Source organism: Elgaria multicarinata, chromosome 4, assembly GCF_023053635.1.
Source record: "Elgaria multicarinata webbii isolate HBS135686 ecotype San Diego chromosome 4, rElgMul1.1.pri, whole genome shotgun sequence".
In the NCBI taxonomy this organism is placed as follows: domain Eukaryota; kingdom Metazoa; phylum Chordata; class Lepidosauria; order Squamata; family Anguidae; genus Elgaria; species Elgaria multicarinata.
In genome coordinates this window covers 42,889,062-42,907,162 of record NC_086174.1, presented here as the reverse complement: position 1 = coordinate 42,907,162, position 18,101 = coordinate 42,889,062, and the positions used below count along the sequence as shown (strand labels likewise).

The 18,101-nt window shown below is 45.4% G+C and overlaps 1 protein-coding gene across 1 annotated transcript in view; it reads left to right on the top strand.

Moving 5' to 3' along the window:
- PLB1 (phospholipase B1) overlaps positions 1–18,101 on the top strand; it is a 141,572-nt gene that overhangs the window by 45,512 nt on the left and 77,959 nt on the right. The window contains 6 exon segments of the mRNA XM_063125398.1: positions 4,305–4,385; positions 4,563–4,629; positions 6,013–6,071; positions 7,701–7,774; positions 13,715–13,758; positions 16,895–17,003. Coding sequence (XP_062981468.1) covers positions 4,305–4,385; positions 4,563–4,629; positions 6,013–6,071; positions 7,701–7,774; positions 13,715–13,758; positions 16,895–17,003 — 434 coding nt within the window.

The window sequence follows — 18,101 nt, the reverse complement described above, 5'->3', positions numbered from 1 at the left end:
AGAATAAGGAGCAATGGCAGCGAGAAGGGAGGGGGCACATTGAGGGTATCTTGCCCTCAAAAACCTGGAACCGCCACAGGGTACAGGCATTCCCTCAAAGCAATCTAAGTGCATTCTCATAAGTGACACTATAGTCATTTGTTCATTTGCAATGCATCACTTATGAATGATGTGAATGCACTCTTGAAAATGGGAGGGAGACATTCTGAAACCAAATGTACTTTTCATTCAACATAAATTTTTCATTTGATGTTCATTCATGAGAAAGGCAAAAACAGATTCAAAGATCATTTGCAAAATGGCTTTATGAAGGTTGCCATTTCTCCCAGGAAAAGCAAATTGCTGCCATGCACGTTTGCATTTGTAATGATTGTTTTTTATTCATAATTCTTAGAGTATGCCTACAATAATTAAACGCTACACATAAATAAAGATAGAGGTCTTTCATCAGACTTATAAGGGATGGCTCCAGCTAGGAGAGCCTGTAGAGAACTCCCCCCCAGACAGGATGGCGGTTTATATCAGTTACCACCTAGTTCACACATGATGTTTACCCAAATCAGTGTGCACCCAGATGATTGGAATAAACATGTGAACATATCTGGACAGGATGACCTGGAGAAGGAAAATTGCTTGTTGTAGAATTTTGAACTGGCATGTTGGGAAAAATAGATTTATTTAAGGGTCAATTCTATGCTTCTTTAGACAGACAAGTCCTACAATTCCCATGCTGGGAAATGTAGGATTTTTTTCCCCCTGACTGAACATACATAGGGTTGAGACCTTAGTATATTTATTTTCCACCTATCTTCTATCATGGAAGACAGTGTACATGAGGTTGTCCGGTGGTCTCCGATCCAAGCTCTGACCAGACACAGACCTGCTTAGTTCCAGCAAAGATACTATATCATGCGCTCCTGGGAGCATTTGCTATTTACAACATAGGAAACTGCCTAATGCTGAGTCAGACCATTGGTCCATCTAGCCCAGCATAGTCAACACTGAATGGCAGGAGCTCTCCAGAGTTTATGGCAGGAGCTTTTCCAACCAGTGGGTGTTGGAAACAGTGGGTGTTGAGGACCCCCAGGATGGTGATTCTGGGGGATCTCAACTTCCATGCCGATGCCGCTGTATCCAGAGTGGCTCAGGACTTCATGGCTGCCATGACAACCATGGGGCTGTCTCAACATGTTACTGGCCCAACGCATGTAAAAGGACACACGATTGATCTGGTTTTCTCGACTGGACAGGAGGATGGTGATCTGAAAGTGGGGGAATTAACATCTACCCCCTTGTCATGGTCGGATCACTTCCTATTGAGGTTTAGACTCTCGGCGGCCTTTCCCCTCTGCAAGGGTGGGGGGCCTATTAAAATAGTCCGCCCCCGGAGGTTAATGGACTCCGATGGATTCCAGAGGGTTCTTGGGGATTTTCCTGCTGATATGGCCGTGCTCCTGTCGAAGCCCAGGTTGCTCTGTGGAATGCAGAGATGACTTGGGCAGTTGACACGATCGCGCCCAAGCGTCCTCTCCCTCTGAGCAGAGCCCGGTCAGCTCCTTGGTATACACCTGAGCTGAGGGCAATGAAGCAAGAGGGGAGACGGCTAGAACGCAGGTGGAGGAAAACTCGTGCTGGGTCTGATCGAACACGGGTTAGAGCTCACTATTGAGCCTACTCTGTGGCAGTGAGGGTGGCAAAAAGACAGTTCTTTTCCACCAGCATTGCATCTTCTCAGTGTCGTCCGGCGGAGCTTTTCCGGGTGGTTCGCGGCCTGTTACACTCTGGTCCAGGGCGTGAGATAGTTGAACCCTCGGTAGCACGCTGTGACGAGTTTGCACGGCACTTTGAAGATAAAGTTGCTCAGATTCGTCATGAATTGGACACCACACTTAATGCAGCTCCACTAGTAGAGGCGTTCAGAGCGCCGTCCAGCTCAGTTTTATTGGATGAGTTTCAGTTATTGAGGCCCGAGGATGTGGACAAGGTGCTTGGCCAAGTCCGGTCGACCACTTGTGTGCTTAACCCTTGCCCTTCGTAGCTCATTACATCAAATAAGGAGAGGATCGCCGGCTGGGTCCAGGAGGTTGTAAATGCCTCCTTGAGAGATGGAGTGGTGCCAGCCTCTTTAAAAGAGGCGGTGATTAGACCACTCCTGAAGAAGCCTAACCTGGACCCGGAGGATGTTAACAACTACAGGCCGGTGGCTAATATCCCCTTCCTGGGCAAGGTGCTTGAGCGGGTGGTTGCAGGACAACTCCAGGCACTCTTGAATGAAACGGATTATCTAGATCCATTTCAATCGGGTTTCAGGCCTAGTTTTGGAATGGAAACTGCCTTGGTCGTCCTGTAGGATGACCTCTGTCAGGAGAGAGACAAGAGGAGTGTGACCCTGTTGGTTCTCCTGGACCTCTCAGCGGCCTTCGATACCATCGACCATGGTATCCTTCTGGATAGGTTGTCTGAGCTGGGAGTTGGAGGTACTGAGTTGCAGTGGTTCCGCTCCTACTTGGATGGCCGATTCCAGAAGGTGGTGCTGGGGGATTATTGCTCTGTGCCGTGGCTCCTAAGCCATGGGGTTCCACAGGGCTCTATCTTATCCCCTATGCTGTTTAACATATACATGAAGCCGCTGGGGGAGGTTATCCGGAGATGTGGACTGAGGTGTCATCAATATACGGATGATACCCAGCTCTACCTTTCCTTTTCATCAAACCCAGGTGAGGCAGTGACTGTTCTGAACCAGTGCCTGGGCATGGTAATGGACTGGATGAGGGCTAACAAACTGAGACTCAATCCAGACAAGACGGAGGTACTGTTAGCAGGTGGTTCATCTGTCCGGCGAGGTGATGTTTGCCCTGTCCTGCATGGGGTTGCACTCTCCTTAAAGGATCGGGTCCGTAGTTTGAGGGTGTTCTTCGATCCAGAACTGTCACTTGAGGCACAGGTGAACTCAGTGGCAAAGAGCACCTTTTATCAGCTTAGGTTGATATACCAACTACGCCCTTATCTGGACAGAGATAGCCTAGCTACAGTTATCTATGCTCTGATAACCTCTCGCTTGGATTACTGCAATGTGTTATACGTGGGGCTGCCTTTGAAAACAGTCTGGAAGCTTCAGCTGGTACAAAACAGGGCAGCCCATTTACTAACAGGGACTGGTCGGCAAGATCACATTACGCCAGTCCTTTTACAACTTCATTGGCTGGCAGTCCAGGTCCGGGCCTAATTCAGTGCTGGTATTGACATTTAAAGCCCTAAACGGTTTGGGGCCAGGTTATTTGAAGGAACGCCTCCTCCTATATGTACCTGCCCAGACCTTAAGATCATCTACAGGACCCCTTCTCTGTGAACTCTTGCCAAAGGAAGTGAGGCAGGTGGCTACTAGAAGGAGGGCTTTCTCCGCTGTGGCACCCCGGTTGTGGAATGAGCTCCCCAGAGAGGTCCGCCTGGCGCCTACATTGTACTGCTTTCATCGCTAGCTGAAGACCTTTTTATTCTCTCAGTATTTTAACACTTAATTTTAACTTAAATTTAAATTTTACTGTTCCAACTTTGTATTTTAATCTTATATCAATTTTGCTGCGTGGTTTTATCCTGGTTGTGCTTTTTATACTGTATTTTGTATTTGTGCTTTTAACCTGTTGGTTGTTTTATTATGGTTTTAATTTTTGTGAACCGCCCAGAGAGCTTTGGCTATTGGGCGGTATAGAAATGTAATAAATAAAATAAATAAAATAAAATAAATAAATAAATAAAAACCCTACTTGGAGATGCCGGGGATTGAACCTAGGAACGTTTGCATGCAAAGCATCTGCTTTACCACTGAGCTACAGCCCCTCCCCTCAGGAACTGGTGATCCTACCAAATGTTAATCAAGGTGTAGATAAAAAAAACCAAACCACTCAGTTTCACTCATTAAAAGAATAAATTCGTTTTAAAAAGTTTTGGGTATAAGAAAACGATAATAAGAATTAGAGATCCATCTTTCTGAGTTCAATCTCTCGTGCCCAGGCCTTGTCCAAACAAAAGTGTTCCATGGATCTGAAGCCCCTTCTGCTCAATAACATTGACTTTAGCATAGGTATTTCTGGTGGCCATCCATGAAGGGGTCAGGTTGTGAATAATATGATTCCAGCCCCTTGACCACTGTCTGGGGATTAGAATGGTCACTGGAGATGCAGACATTCGCAGATCAATCTTAAATCATTGCCTTTGGTTGCCGAAACTGCCCTGCTGACTTCACCATGGTGCCAAGTGACACACTCTCTCCCTTTTCAATTGCTTTCGCTATCTTATCTCTGCAGGAGCACCCATACTTCTTCACATACAAGAATAGCAACTACTCGTCTTTTCCTGCGGAGCTGCAGACTGAAGCAATGTCTCAAGTATGGAAAGCACTGGTTGCATAATATTTTATTATTGCTTGCCTTCAGGTGGAGAGGAGGGGGATTTGGCAGAACAGTATTGCATATTCCATGAAATAATTTTCTTGGAAGTTCATATTTCTTTTTAATGGGATGTTGAAAGCTATCTGTAATGCATTTCTGTCTATTTGTTTTCAGCAAAGGAGCTTTGGGACCAGCCTTCCATGTTCTGACCGTAACCCCTCAAACACAATTCCTGTCTCAGGTACAGATTTTGTCCATGTATCAATTCCACCTACAAGAACAAGGGGATGTCAGTACGCCAATTACTGGGTTCGGATAAGACTAATACATAGCAATGAGAACATCTTTTAGGCTTGCATGGTTCTGTTTTTGCAGAGAATGGAAGTGATATATCTCTAAATAAATTGTAGATTCCAACCAATGTGTGTAGGGGATAAAGTGTGGGTCCTAAACTATAGAAACTTAGAATAGAATAGTAGCATTGGAAGAGGCCTACAAGGCCATCGAGTCCAACCCCCTGCTCAGTACAGGAATCCACCTTAAAGCCTCCCTGGCAGATGGTTGTCCAGCTGCCTCTTGAATGTCTCTAGTGTGGGAGAGCCCACAACCTCCCTAGGTAACTGGTTCCATTGTCGTACTGCTCTAACAGTCAGGAAGATAGACTCATAGAATCTATCTTCTTGACTGTTAGAGCAGTTTAAAGTCTTGATCAGACTTGATGTTCACCACTATCCTTCATCCTAAGCTATCTTGCAGGATTGTTGTGAAGACAAAGTATTATACCAACATGTATGGCTGCCTTAAGCGCATTGGAAGAAGGGATGAATACGACTGTGATTAATAAATCTGGCCAAGGTGGATAATTATATTTACTAGTAGGGAAACCTCTGGGCTGAGTGGGAAAAACTGATGGTGTAGGAAGTCTGGGGCAGTATACTTTCCAAGATTTCAGGCAGAATTGTTTCCCAGTTGTACTATCTGAGATGTCAAGGCTTGAACTGTTGGATCTCTTCCACAAAAAAGAAGTGGTCTACCACTGCATTTTTGCCATTCCATTTTGGCTAGAAAGTTGGAACAGATGTATAGAAAGAGATATTAACATAGGAAGGTGCGTTCAGCCCCATCTGAAAGGGCTCTAAAATATTTGATTCTCATTAGACTGTCGGATGCCAGACGACTTACAGGGTTTTAAAACTTTGTTTTAATTGGTTTGGTTAAAAAAACATTATTTTTCAAAGCAAAATTCTCTTGTTTCAGAAGACTAGGGCAGGATCTACACTACTGCTTTAAAACAGTTTATAACAGTAGTGACAACTGTTGGGGCCCAGGACACATGCCATATACAGTTTTCAATCTGTTTTCAAAGTGTCATATCCTGCTTGGTGTAGATCTGACCTCAGGGAATAATTTACCATTAGTTTCTTGGGAGGAAAAGTACAGGAGAATAAGGTATTCTGGTAAGCACCATGTACTTGCCACTGGGGACTAACAAAGTTAAGGTAATTTGGTTGAACATGAATTTTAAATATCATCACAATTTCATAAAACTTTCCCCCAATAAATATATTCCCACTGCCAAAGATCTTCTAAAAGTTTAATCATTCTTTTTCCTTTTTTTATATAGTTCATCACTTGAGGCCAGCAGACATTAAAGTTATAGGTGCCCTTGGGGATTCATTAACAGTAAGTGCAGATCACCGAATGCGCTATATTAAACTGAGTGATCTAAAAGGCATTCCTGAATTCCAATTTGAGAAAGGAGGAGCAAAGGATCTTCACGGCCAACGGAATTTTCCACGCTTTCTTCTGCTTTCTTCCACTTTGCTCCCATTCTGCTGGGTTATTAATCTCCTTCTGGCTAGGAATACCATGTCTTAGTTAATATACATCTCTAAGTGCATTTCAAACATTTTTGTAGCGGTGAAACAGAAATTGCCTGACCACGTGTTAAATAACCTGGTTAGGATAACTTTAAATGAATCCAATGACAACCCCATGCCGGGGTGAAATGGAAGTTTCTTTACAGAGAAGAACTTGAACAATGGCCAGTTTAAATGGGCCACTTCTGGTATGCAGCATTGCCGAAAAGCCCTTCCCTGTGAGAGTCCCCAGCTGGTGCCTGAGGGTGTCATCAGACAAGCATTTTGTTGCACACTCATTACTGGGCACTCACGGAATTTTGCAGGTCCCTCTCACGACGTCTGTGTCCTGCATGCCTCGCGCCCCTTTTAGCCTTCTCCGCACGACAAAAAAACAACCCAGTAAGTCCAACTTATTTTTTGCGATGGAACTTGCTGCTCTCTTCCACTGTGTGAAAGAGAAGCAGCGCGATCAAAACAGCCCACTGAATGGGCCACGTGCTCGTTGTTTACTTCCTCTTTACTCTCCCTTGAGAATGAGGAAGTAATGAGGGAAGTAAATGCGTGGGCAGAGAAGCGACAGTAAGGAAACGCGATTCCCCCCCCCCCCGTGTGATGACGCCCTGACAGAGCTCCTCCCCCATCATGAACTTACTTACAGTGGAAGCTGATGTCAGTGCGGCAGTGAATTCACTCTGAGTCAGAACTCTAAATGAGCTATCCAAGGTGCTGGATTGGGTAGCTGTTAACTACTTTTGGTCAATCAAAGTTTTGCAGGACTTTTATATCAAGATAAAGATAAGCAGGCCTCATGATCATGCAAATTCTCATCCTCATCACCTTGTGTTTTTCTTCTTTTTAAAACACAATTGCATTTCACCTTGGATCAATTAATTCTAGGCAGGCAGAGGTCTTCATTAGTCTATATCACTTTAATACAATATGGTTTTATCATGTCATGCTTCTGTATGAGTGAGTATTCTTGTGACAAATAATATATTTAAAAAGATGTTTAGAATGATTTGATTTTCAGCCACAGTTTTCCTGATTTTGTTTTAAGGAGACTTCTTTTAAATTTCATTTTATTTCCCTTTCTGCTTTCCCCCCTTATGAAGTAGACCCGATGGCAACAATTTGGAAATGCTCTCAGGCTTCTTGGGAGCAAAGTGGGAGTATTTCCAGGGGCTCGACCATTTCATTCTAAATCATATTAAGAGCACAATCCTATGCAGGTGTAGCCAGAAAAAAGTCTTGCTGGGAGTCGTAGGAGGGTTTTTTTTCTATCTAAACCTGCGAAGGAAAGGAACCTCTCGTGCAAGCACTGAGTCATTACTGACTCTTGGAGGGATGCCAGCTTTCGCTGACGTTTTCCTGGCAGGCCTTATAGCGGGGTGGTTTGCCGTTGCCTTCCCTGAATTTCTCTCACCATGGTTTCCTTTTGTCTGATTATCAGGCAGGAAATGGAGCCGGATCATCACCAACCAATGTTTTAGATGTTTTGACACAGTATCGAGGCCTTTCATGGAGGTGAGTGCCATAAACCAAATTATCTAGAGAACCAGACACCTGCAATCTGTTTATTATGCCCCCTCTTTTTCCCACTGGGTGTTGGAATTTCGCACCTGCCTCCTTCCAGAAGACATTAATAGTGAGCAGTGTGTTTCCATCTCACTTTGGAGCAAATGTTAAATGAGCGTGTTTAGAACTTGCACTTCTCCACTCCTACCCCCCACACTCCAGGCAGCTGCTGCCTGCCTTTCCCTTAAGGCCTTGCTCTTAGGGGTCCCTCCCCAGAGCGAAGCATTGGCAGGGAGTGGACTTGAGGACCACCTGTGCAGTGACCGCACAGGTAATCTCTAAGGCCACCTCACCCAGAATGCCTTGTTCTGAGGAAAGCCTCCTCAAAGTGAGGCATGTGGGCTGGGCAGGCCCTCTGGAGAGCCATGCCGGGTGCTTTAAGAGAGTGGGCAGAATGACTGTTGTGTACTGGGCACGCTGATCTTTCAATCTGTCAATACACCTCAACCAAATAATAGGTTGTTCAGCAAACTGTCCTTCAGATGAGACGAGTCCTTTCACAAACCTGTCTCTTCTGAAAGACAGCTTGCTGAACAACTTATTATTCAGTTGAGGTATATTGACTATGTGTTTACTATCTAGAGAGGTAGTAACGGGGAGCCATACAATTTTGTTGAATGGGTGAATTCTAAGGATGAGAACATCAAATCTGATATCCATCACATTACTGTAGAAGTCCATTTTTTTTTAGATCTAAAGATGAGTAAGAAGGGTGAACATCTAACCACTTCCATCTACAGAAAACCCACAGGTGTTAATTCTTATTTAAGATTTATAGCTCCCACTCTAGTCCATTACAATGTTTCACTCTGAGAACCTCTCAAAGTGAGGCGTCAGCCCTCTGGAGCAGCTGCCCACCCGCCCTATGCCTTACTCTTCCCGTTGTGCCCGCGCTTGTTTCCACTAATGCAGTGTCTACTAACAGATTGAAACCAGCCTCTCGTTTACCCATGGTTTTGGCTTTTTTCAAATGCCGGTGACATCCCTCCTTCCCTCCTTCCTAAAGTAACAAAACTACCTCTTTCTACAAATGTTCTATATTTCCATTTCTTTACCTCATTTGTTAGAATGGTAACTGCCCTAAACACCATCCAAATGGAGTGGGATGCGGGAATTGGGCATGGAATATGAACATGAAAAAGCTCCTGTGCTATCTGTGGACAATTTTATGGAGACGGATTTTTCATGTCCAAGTCTGTCTGTCTGTCTGTCTGTCTGTCTCTCTCTCTCTCTCTCTCTATATATATATATATACATACACACACACACACTCAAATATGTGAAACACTCTGTTCTAGCCTTTCCCAACCTGGTGCCTCCATCATGGTTGGCTGGGGATGATTGGACTTGTAGCCCAAGACATCTGGAGCACACTAGATTGAGCAAGGCTGCTCTGTGCCACAGTTAAATGATACTAATATGCCAACCACACTGAGTACAGTCAGAGAAACAGATGAATGCCTTCATGCACTGCAAAAGAACTTGCGGTGCTCCAATTTTGTACAAGGAAAAGAGCAACTGCCGTCTCCTTGTGACTGATATTGTGTAAGATGACAGAATATAAATTGTGCTTCCCCAAAGTTCCCCTCAGGCATTTGAAAAATAAGTTGAGAAAGGGCTGCCAGAATTGTATTTCTTGTACCAAAATACCCATTTTGTGTCAAAAGGAATCAGTTCCTCCGAAGAACTTCTATAAGATGTAGGCCCTGATTCCATGCAAGTTCAGGGATGTCATTGCTTCCCTTTTGAAAGGCATCAATGAGAGGTGTGGTGGATCTTAGAGCACAATCTTATGCATGTTCAAAGAGAAAAACACATTCCGGCTGGGGAATGCTGGGAGTGGGAGGACATTTTTCTTTCTCAGCATGCATAGGATTGTGCCCTTAGGGGGGAATCCTATGCCCCCAAGACAGTTTCTGAGGGACCATAGGATGCTGAGGTTTCTCCCTTACCCCCACTGAGGTTGGAGACAATGCTCTGACCTCAAAAGGGAGACTCAGAGGTCCAATGCCCCGCTCCTTCACAACTGCTGCGGAAAGAACTGCCCTGGCTTCTGGAAAATCGACCTTGGAAGGAGGGAAAAGGGGAGTGTTTCAATGTGTAGGGAAGGGGAGGAGACTGGAGAAGCCAGGAAACATTTTATTTTCTCTTTCTTTCTTTCTTTCTTTCTTTCTTTCTTTCTTTCATTTATATACCACCCCATAGCCAAAGCCCTCTGAGCGGTTTACATGAGACCAGTATGAGACCTGTCTCCAGCCTCCTTCCCTCCCCCTCTGAAGCGCTATCCCTAGGTGGCAAAAAACCAACCATCTAGTGAAAAATGCAGGCCAGGAGGACGGTGTGACAAAGATTGCCTCCAATGCTCCTTCCGCCCCCCTGCATTGCATGATCCGGAACCTCTGAGTTCAGGGGCTTCCACTCATCAAGGGTGCAGTCAATAGGGCTGCACCCTTAGTGGCTTAAAGCAAGCCTCTATGTCCTCCCCCAACTTAGGGCCTTCCAAATATTTGGGAATGCAACTTTTATTATTCCCAGTCCCCCACCCCCACCCCTGCCATCCACATTTCCAGCATGATTACTCCTTTTGCTGCTCTGCTCTGTTTTGAAACCAGCCGGGGGAGGCTTGGGGGAATTGAGGAAGGAGAGATGGCTATCAAAGGAGGTAGCAGCTTGGTTAAGACAGTGTTTGCCCCTCTCTGGTTTTCGTCTCTCCGTCACTTGGATCACACGTGGCTGACGCTCCTGCTTCTTCACTTTGGAACCTCAAACTACACATGATGTTATTTGTGTGGTTTGGCCAAGCATGCATGCTTTTCCTCACACCGCTGGCGCAGGTGTCCCTGAGTTGTCTACATATTATTTGCAGTGCAAATGTGTGTCCGAAAAGTAAACCCTGACTGTTGCTTCTATCAGAGAAAAGCAGTTTCAGAAGGGTTTAATATTCAAGCGAGAGGGAAGTAGAGGTGCATAACCTTTTCCCCTCCTGAAACTTTCCCACTCAAGCTCCTCCTTTCCCATGCCAATTTCTCCTGGTGGTGGTGGTGGTTTAAAGGCTAATGTCGGGGGGGGGGAACTGGATTCAAAGGTTGCAATCCTAGGTAAACATTTATCATAATCAACTCTTGGGATGAAGTAGGGGGAAGCTGGATAAATAAATCAGTAGAAGCCAACGACTGTGACAGATGTTATATCATAGTATTCAAAAATCAGAAATGACAGATTGGGGACAGTTCTGCTCATCTCTCTCTCTCTCTCTCTCTCTCTCTCTTTGTGATATTGCAAGCTTCTGTCTTCGATTCCATGGTCTTCAGACTCAGCATGTTACTATTGTATTAATCCTTGCTTACTATTGCATATGCATAAAATAAAGTATTGTGGAGAGTTTTCACGAATAATAGTTATAGAAAAATAGAAGTTACTGCAGGGGTTCTGGTTTTTGACATTTCCTATATAGCAGGTCTGTACAATTCATTAATTACAAGCCCAACAGCCATCTAGTGTGGTCTGCCAGACGCTTTGGCAATTCTCTTTGTTTTTGTGGTCCCAGGCAGGCAGAAAAAACAGGAAGAGTCTGGTTGGAAGGATCATCTCCTCCCATACACTGTATACCTACTAGGACATTATGATAATCATTTGAGGCCCTTCTCCAGGTGCCTCTTGCAAATGAGGTGAGGCAGATGGCTATAAGTAGGGACCGTTTCCAGCAGTGTCACCCCATTTGTGGAATGCACTTCCCAAAGAGGGTTGCCTGGCACCTTCAAGGTGTTTTTTTGGTGCCAGATGAAGACCTTTTTATTCTCCTAGGCATTAAGAACTCTTTTTAAAGTACTTTTTAAAAGTATTTTATTCTGCTGCTGGGTTTATGTTAGTTTTATTCTGCACCGTTTGTATTGTTTGCTGTAATGTTTCTGTTTTATGTTTTTTTATGTATACATCACCTAGAGAACTTTGGTTATTGGGCAGTTTAAAAGCACAGTTAAAAAAATAAAACAGTCCCAACAGAAATCCTGAAAATGGCTGGAAGTATCTGATGTGGCAGCACTGTTGAGGCTAAGTTGGTATGGAGGGGGTGTCTGTATGAAACCGCGTTGATATCTGACCACTGTTGCGAGGTGGAAATGATAAAGTTAGATGTCAGGAGGGAGCACGAGCTATTTGGCCAGAAAAACCGCAGTGCCATTGGCTGTCAGCTTGTCAAGCCAGTCCCCTGCCCTTTGTTCCTGTGCTTACCCGATCCAACAAATTTACAGCCACTGGGATAACCCAAACGGAGGCCATCACTGATGCACAAAGAAACAAGGTGGTGACCTCAGAGCAATGGGAAAAGTCATAGTGAATCAACACTTTAAAACAACAACAACCAAGGTTTGGCCCCTCTGACTTTGGCTGATGTATTTCAGTCTAAATGGAAAAGGGCTGTGGACGAGAAACTGTGTAATTTGGGTCTCTCTCGAAATGCCATCCTGGCCTCAGGGCATTCAAAAGCCAAAGAGGTTATATGCCAGCGTATTAGGGACATTGAACTACAAGATCATATAAGAGCAGCCACTCCGCATCCTGAATTTAGAGATAGGGGGCAGGCTTTTCTACCTACAAACTATTTAACTCTTCTAACTATTCCAAAATACAGGAAAGCATTTATGCTGGTTAAGTTTAATGTGCTTCCCTCTGCACTTTTGGAGGGTAGATACAATAGTATTCCACATTCTGAGCGCTTATGCCCCTGTAAAGCTGGCATGATAGAGACTGTGGGCCATGTACTGCTGTACTGTTCCTTTTATTGTGCTTTTTGGCATATTTTTATTACCCCTATCTTACAAGGAATACCTGGAAGATCTGGGGCTCATCTACACCAAGCAGGATATTCCAGTATGAAAGCGGTATATAAAAGGCAGGAGACACACTACTGCTTTATAGCAGTATTGAAGTGCACAGACAACTGTTGGGGCCCACTGGCACATACCATATACTGCTTTCATACCGCTTTCGTAGTGTTATATCCTGCTTGGTGTAGATGTATCATGGGCCCCAACAGGTGTCAGTGCATTTCAGTACCGCTATAAAGCAGTAGTGTGACTCCTGCCTTTTATATACCGCTTTCATAGTGGAATATCCTGCTTGGTGTAGATGAGTCCCTGATGTGTTTTATATAGATTATCTCTTGGCCAACCAGAATTCTCAGATAACCAAGGTGGCTAGATTCTGTGCTGCTGCAATTGCTTGTTGGTGTGGGATGATACCATCTGACTGTGATAATGTTTTAATTGCTTAAATCTTATATTATTATGAGCGGGACATGTACAATCTGTAATTTAATTAATTGCTTATTTATTTGTACTTTTAATTAATTGTTACCTTTTTATATTATTATATTTATAGCCCCATCTTACTTTGCTGGCCCTGGGGATATTATTGTGTTTACAGTGCTGTTCTGTTTTGCTGGTCTTGTGACCGTAACAACAACAACAACTTCTTCTTCTTCTTCTTCTTCTTCTTCTTCTTCTTCTTCTTCTTCTTCTTCTCCTTCTCCTCCTCCTCCTCCTCCTTCTTCTTCTTGCACATGGGGGGGGGGAATCCCGTCATGGCTGTGAGTTGGCGGCTGCGTCATATAAACACTGTTGTGCCACTGTGCACCCACAATGGGGTAAATAGGGTGCATACACACCCCCAGAGTCTCCTAGATTAAGAGACCATGGGAGCCCCATATAAGAGCAGGCTATATAAACTACCTTATCTATCTATCTATCCCAGTAGTTAAAATGAGAAGAGTTTGTTGAAGATTTGAAACATCACCAGGGGGCACTCTGGGACTTATTCCAAGCAAATGCTCTCTAACTTTGTTTGCTTTCTTTTTCTTCCCCCATCCCCTGCCCCCACCCCATTCTGCAGTGTTGGTGGAAATGAAAACATAAGCACAGTCACAACATTAGCAAGTAAGTGCCGGTTTCCCTAAGGTTGGCGTGTTTGTGAAACTCTTTCATAATTTATGGAGCGGACTTGAGGAAAGGCTGAGCAGGCTGGCATGTGAAACCACTTTGCATTCAGCATTCAGGACTGATGGAGATGTGAGGCAGGGTGAGTGGGTGGGGGAAGCTAATGTTGCAATTTGCTGCGTATGACTTAACAGCATGTTTTGTAATTTCCCAGGGTCTTAGTTGGTTCAATATTCTCACTGAATTTTTTTAATATCGTTATTATGATTTAGCTCCATATGATTTCAGAACAAATAATATTTTTTTTGTTAGTCCTAAGTTTGTTTGATTTTTTTAAGGACCCCCCCCCCCAAAAAGTTGCTTTCTAGGAACTCAAAGCGGCAACCAATGGGCACCAAACTCCAGGCAGCCCACGGCACTCGGAACCGAGTTTAGCTGGGCAGCCACTTAAGGCCAGATTACATGTTAGGGTAATCATGTATATGCAGCTGAGACTGGTTTTATTTTTTACTTTTATGTAAGCACACATACACCCTGATTCACATTGGGCCCATGGTACTCCAGGAGGGGAAGGTTACACCCCCACACATGCACCATTTCCCCCCAAAATCCCCTCTGGGGGGGGTGTTAAAAAAGAAAAAAAGTCTCCCTTGGCGTCAAATCCCAACCCCCACCCTTGCAATGCTGTGCTTCCCATTGCCACAGATGCTCCTCATCTGCCAGCAGCATTCTTCTTTTGGCAGTGGGCATCCAGGGGGTGTCTATATGCTGTCACTATGCTGCTTGGTTCCCACAAAACTCCGCAGAATCGCAGCTGCAGGGTGGGAATAGTAAATCCTAATGGCAGGAGGGAGCGCAGGCTAACCAGCCAGAAAAAACACAGTGCCGGCAGCCATCAAGCCCACCCTCTGCCCTGCTTTCCTGCGCTTATCCAGACCCACCCTGGGCTTCAATCCGCACCCAGGAACACCCACTGGCTCAACCCGAACTGAGGCCACCACAGGCAGATGAGGAAAGAACATGGTGGTCACAGAACAACTTAAAAAATTGCAGTAAATCGATACTGCGAAAAAGTGGCGTTTCAGGGGGAGAAGCCCAATGTGGCTGCACGTTGACAGCTGAGTCATATAAACAATTCATCCCCACTGTGCCAATGGAACAGGCTCAAACAGGGCATATAGACAAGCAGCAGAGGCTCAAAGAGGGCATTTGATAATAGTCACCTCCCATTGTTTATCCCCACATCTGGGATTCGAAGTACTATATGGTTTTTAATCATAGATTTTCCATTTTGCTTTTATTGCTGATGTCCATATTTGTCCCATCCTTTTTTAAGGCCACCATAAATTAATGAAGTTATATAATGGTGTTGCCTAGTACTAATCAATTTCATTGACAACCATTAGTTCTTCAGGGCTACCATTATGAGAAAGCTAGCATAGCCAATGGTTAGGGATTATGGGGCAGTGTCCAGTGCTGCCCACATGCCAGCAGGGCCCACTGATAGCACATCAGGAAGCAAACAGTTTCTAAAACAACTGGAAACCAGGCTTTGCTAGACCTACCAGGTGTTCCGTCGTTGAGGAGCGGTGAAAGCGGATTTTCCCATTCAGCCGTGACGCCTCATGCTCCACACCTGCCTTTGATTTGTGGCGGAAGTTTGCGCCGGTTGTGCTGCTGCCGCCGCGAGCACGGTTGCGCAGCCACACCGGCCTGATTGCCGCGGCTTTTTTTTTCGCTCGCTGCACGGTTTGCGCACGTCTGAAAGACCGCAAACTTGCGCAGCCGTCAGCGATGCCGCTGCCGGCCCCAGCGGCGGCAGTGGCGGCGGCGGCAGTGGCAGTGCCAGCTGAAGTGCTGCTGGTGCTGTTGAGGGTCAACATTGATGCGCTCACTTCCTGATGGGGGTCGTGGCGGGTGTCATATGACCCGAGGTCAATCGTCTGCATGGGCACTCTGTGCCTACATCTCCCATCATGCCTCTGAGGTGTCGGCAGCGATGACCGTCTCTGTGCCCTCTGCCCCATCCCAAGGAGCCAACCCACATCTGGCCATAGCCATGGCAGCAGCCCACAAACAGCTCTGCCCTCTGCCAGCCTGGTACCCACACTAACAGGCAGCGTACAGCACCGCCATTATGCGGCCACGGTAGCTGCCCACCGTAAGGAGTCACCAGCCACTTTTCCGTTCCTCCGTTCCTGCGCAAACTGTCACTGGGGAATAAAAAAAAAACCACTAGAACAGGCGCACATCCCCCACCCATCCCCCACACACCCCAGCAGCACACTAGCCACTTTTCCGTTCCTCCGTTCCTGCGCAAACTGTCACTGGGGGAGTAAAAAAAAAAAGCAGTTCCGCCGCGCTGCCCCAGCTGGCGGACTGCGCGCAAATGGCGGAGGCGGCTTGACCGAAGCCGCTGACCACTCCCCCTTAGCACGCCTTTTCCTGACCAGTGCGGACCGCAGTGACCTCACATCCTCCCACACGTACTCCGAATTACCGCGGGACGGCAGGAAAAGGCGCACTAGAACTCACTTTTTTAAAGTTGGGAGAAAGAGGCTTCACCGCAGGATAACGGCGGATCCTCGTGAACGTCATCTGGAAGCCTCGACGTGACTGCGGAAGGTAACGTGCGCTACAGCCTCGTCTAGTAACGCCCCAGCTAAAACACTCACTTCCTAAATGGTGCAGGTGAGCAGAGCTCACAGAAGAGAGCTCCTCTGATCTCTCCCATTCTGGAAATGAGTGCTCATTTCCAGAATGCTCATTTCTGGGGTTGCGTTAGAAACTGTTGGCTCCAGTGGGCCCCACTGACTTGTGGGCAGTGTTAGATACTGTTGGTTTCCTGTTGTGCTAGTAGTGGGTCCCACAGACACAACATAAACAGCAGAAGCACAGCGGCAGCGTTATATACTGCCCATAGAGGGCACCAGATTTTCTACCCCATATTGTTCATAATTTGATAAACCTCCATCATGTTCCCCCCCTTGAGTATTTTTTTACAGGTTCCTCCATCCCAAACTTGTATAATCTTTCCTCAAGGTCATAAGCAAGAAGCTCCACCTTTAGGCTACTGTGCTTCAAAACCAGAGCATAAACCAAAGTATGAAGCTGCATTTCATTATTATTTTTCCAGATATTCTTCGTGAGTTCAATCCTTCACTGTTAGGCTTTTCCACTGGCAAAGGATCACAGCAAACCCCTGAGGCCTACCTGAACCAGGCTGTGGCAGGAGCACAGTCCAAGTAAGAACAGGTGTTGGGAGGGTGTGTTTGTGTGTGTGGAGGGGGCGTTGCGTGTAAATTCACTTGTTTACTCTTGGGGAGGAAAGGTCTTTCCTCTGCTTACCTAGAGGTGTTTGCTCTGCTCACCTATAAAATGGAGGTGGTGGAGTTTACTCTTGACACAGAATGGAGCAAAACCTGCCTTCTCATGGCAGCTTTAAGCAATTTTCTTCCTGCTGAGCCAAGGGAGAAATGCTTAAAGCCATAGAGAAGCAAGGTAAAGTGAGGAGGGGGACACTGATTTCCCCTCCCCCATGCATCCTTTTTTTGTGTAAAGAGTTGACCCCACACCATATATAAATTGGGCAAACAAGTCTTTAACTGATACACAGTTTATGACTAGTTTTACCCTAAGGAAGTGTTCTGTTTGTTTATTTGTTTAAAACGTTTATATCCTGACTCTTCTAAAATTTGGTTAATAAAATAAAACAAAACTTGTGAATACAAGAAAAAAATACAAAAGCCCCCACATTAAAATAGAATCAATACACTAAAAGCACCATTATTTAAAACAAATAATCAGTAGAGGAACTAGCAGATTTTAAAAAAGGAGCAATGGTTAAAACCAGGAAAGAGGTTTCACTGAATCCACTAAAACGGAAGGCCTTCTTTAAAAGGCGGGTTGCCATGCCATGAGGCAGAGTGTGGTGGCTGCCTCATGCTGGTTTTTGTTGTCCTGAAAGGGCAGTGGATTTGTTAGCTATCTAAGTTACTATTATTGTATTTTTACTGTCAGGGAAGAGAAGAGGTACTTGTGGGATTTTCTACCTCAGATGCCAAAATAACTTGGCCTTGGACACTGTGTACTTTGGTTGTGGGTGGGGGTGGGGGAGAGGGACAACATTTGTTGTTCCACCTCAGGCAGCAAAGCACCTTGAGCTGGCCCTAGGCAAGGCAAACCTCCCTTGACAGGATGAAATTCTGCATACATTTTTGTGATAAGTTACTTAGTCTTCGGCAGGGGTGGGGAGCATATGGCCCTCCTGATGTGGTTGGATTCCATCTCCCATTGGCCCAAGCCAGCATGAACAAAGTTCAGGAATGATAGGAGCTGTAGTC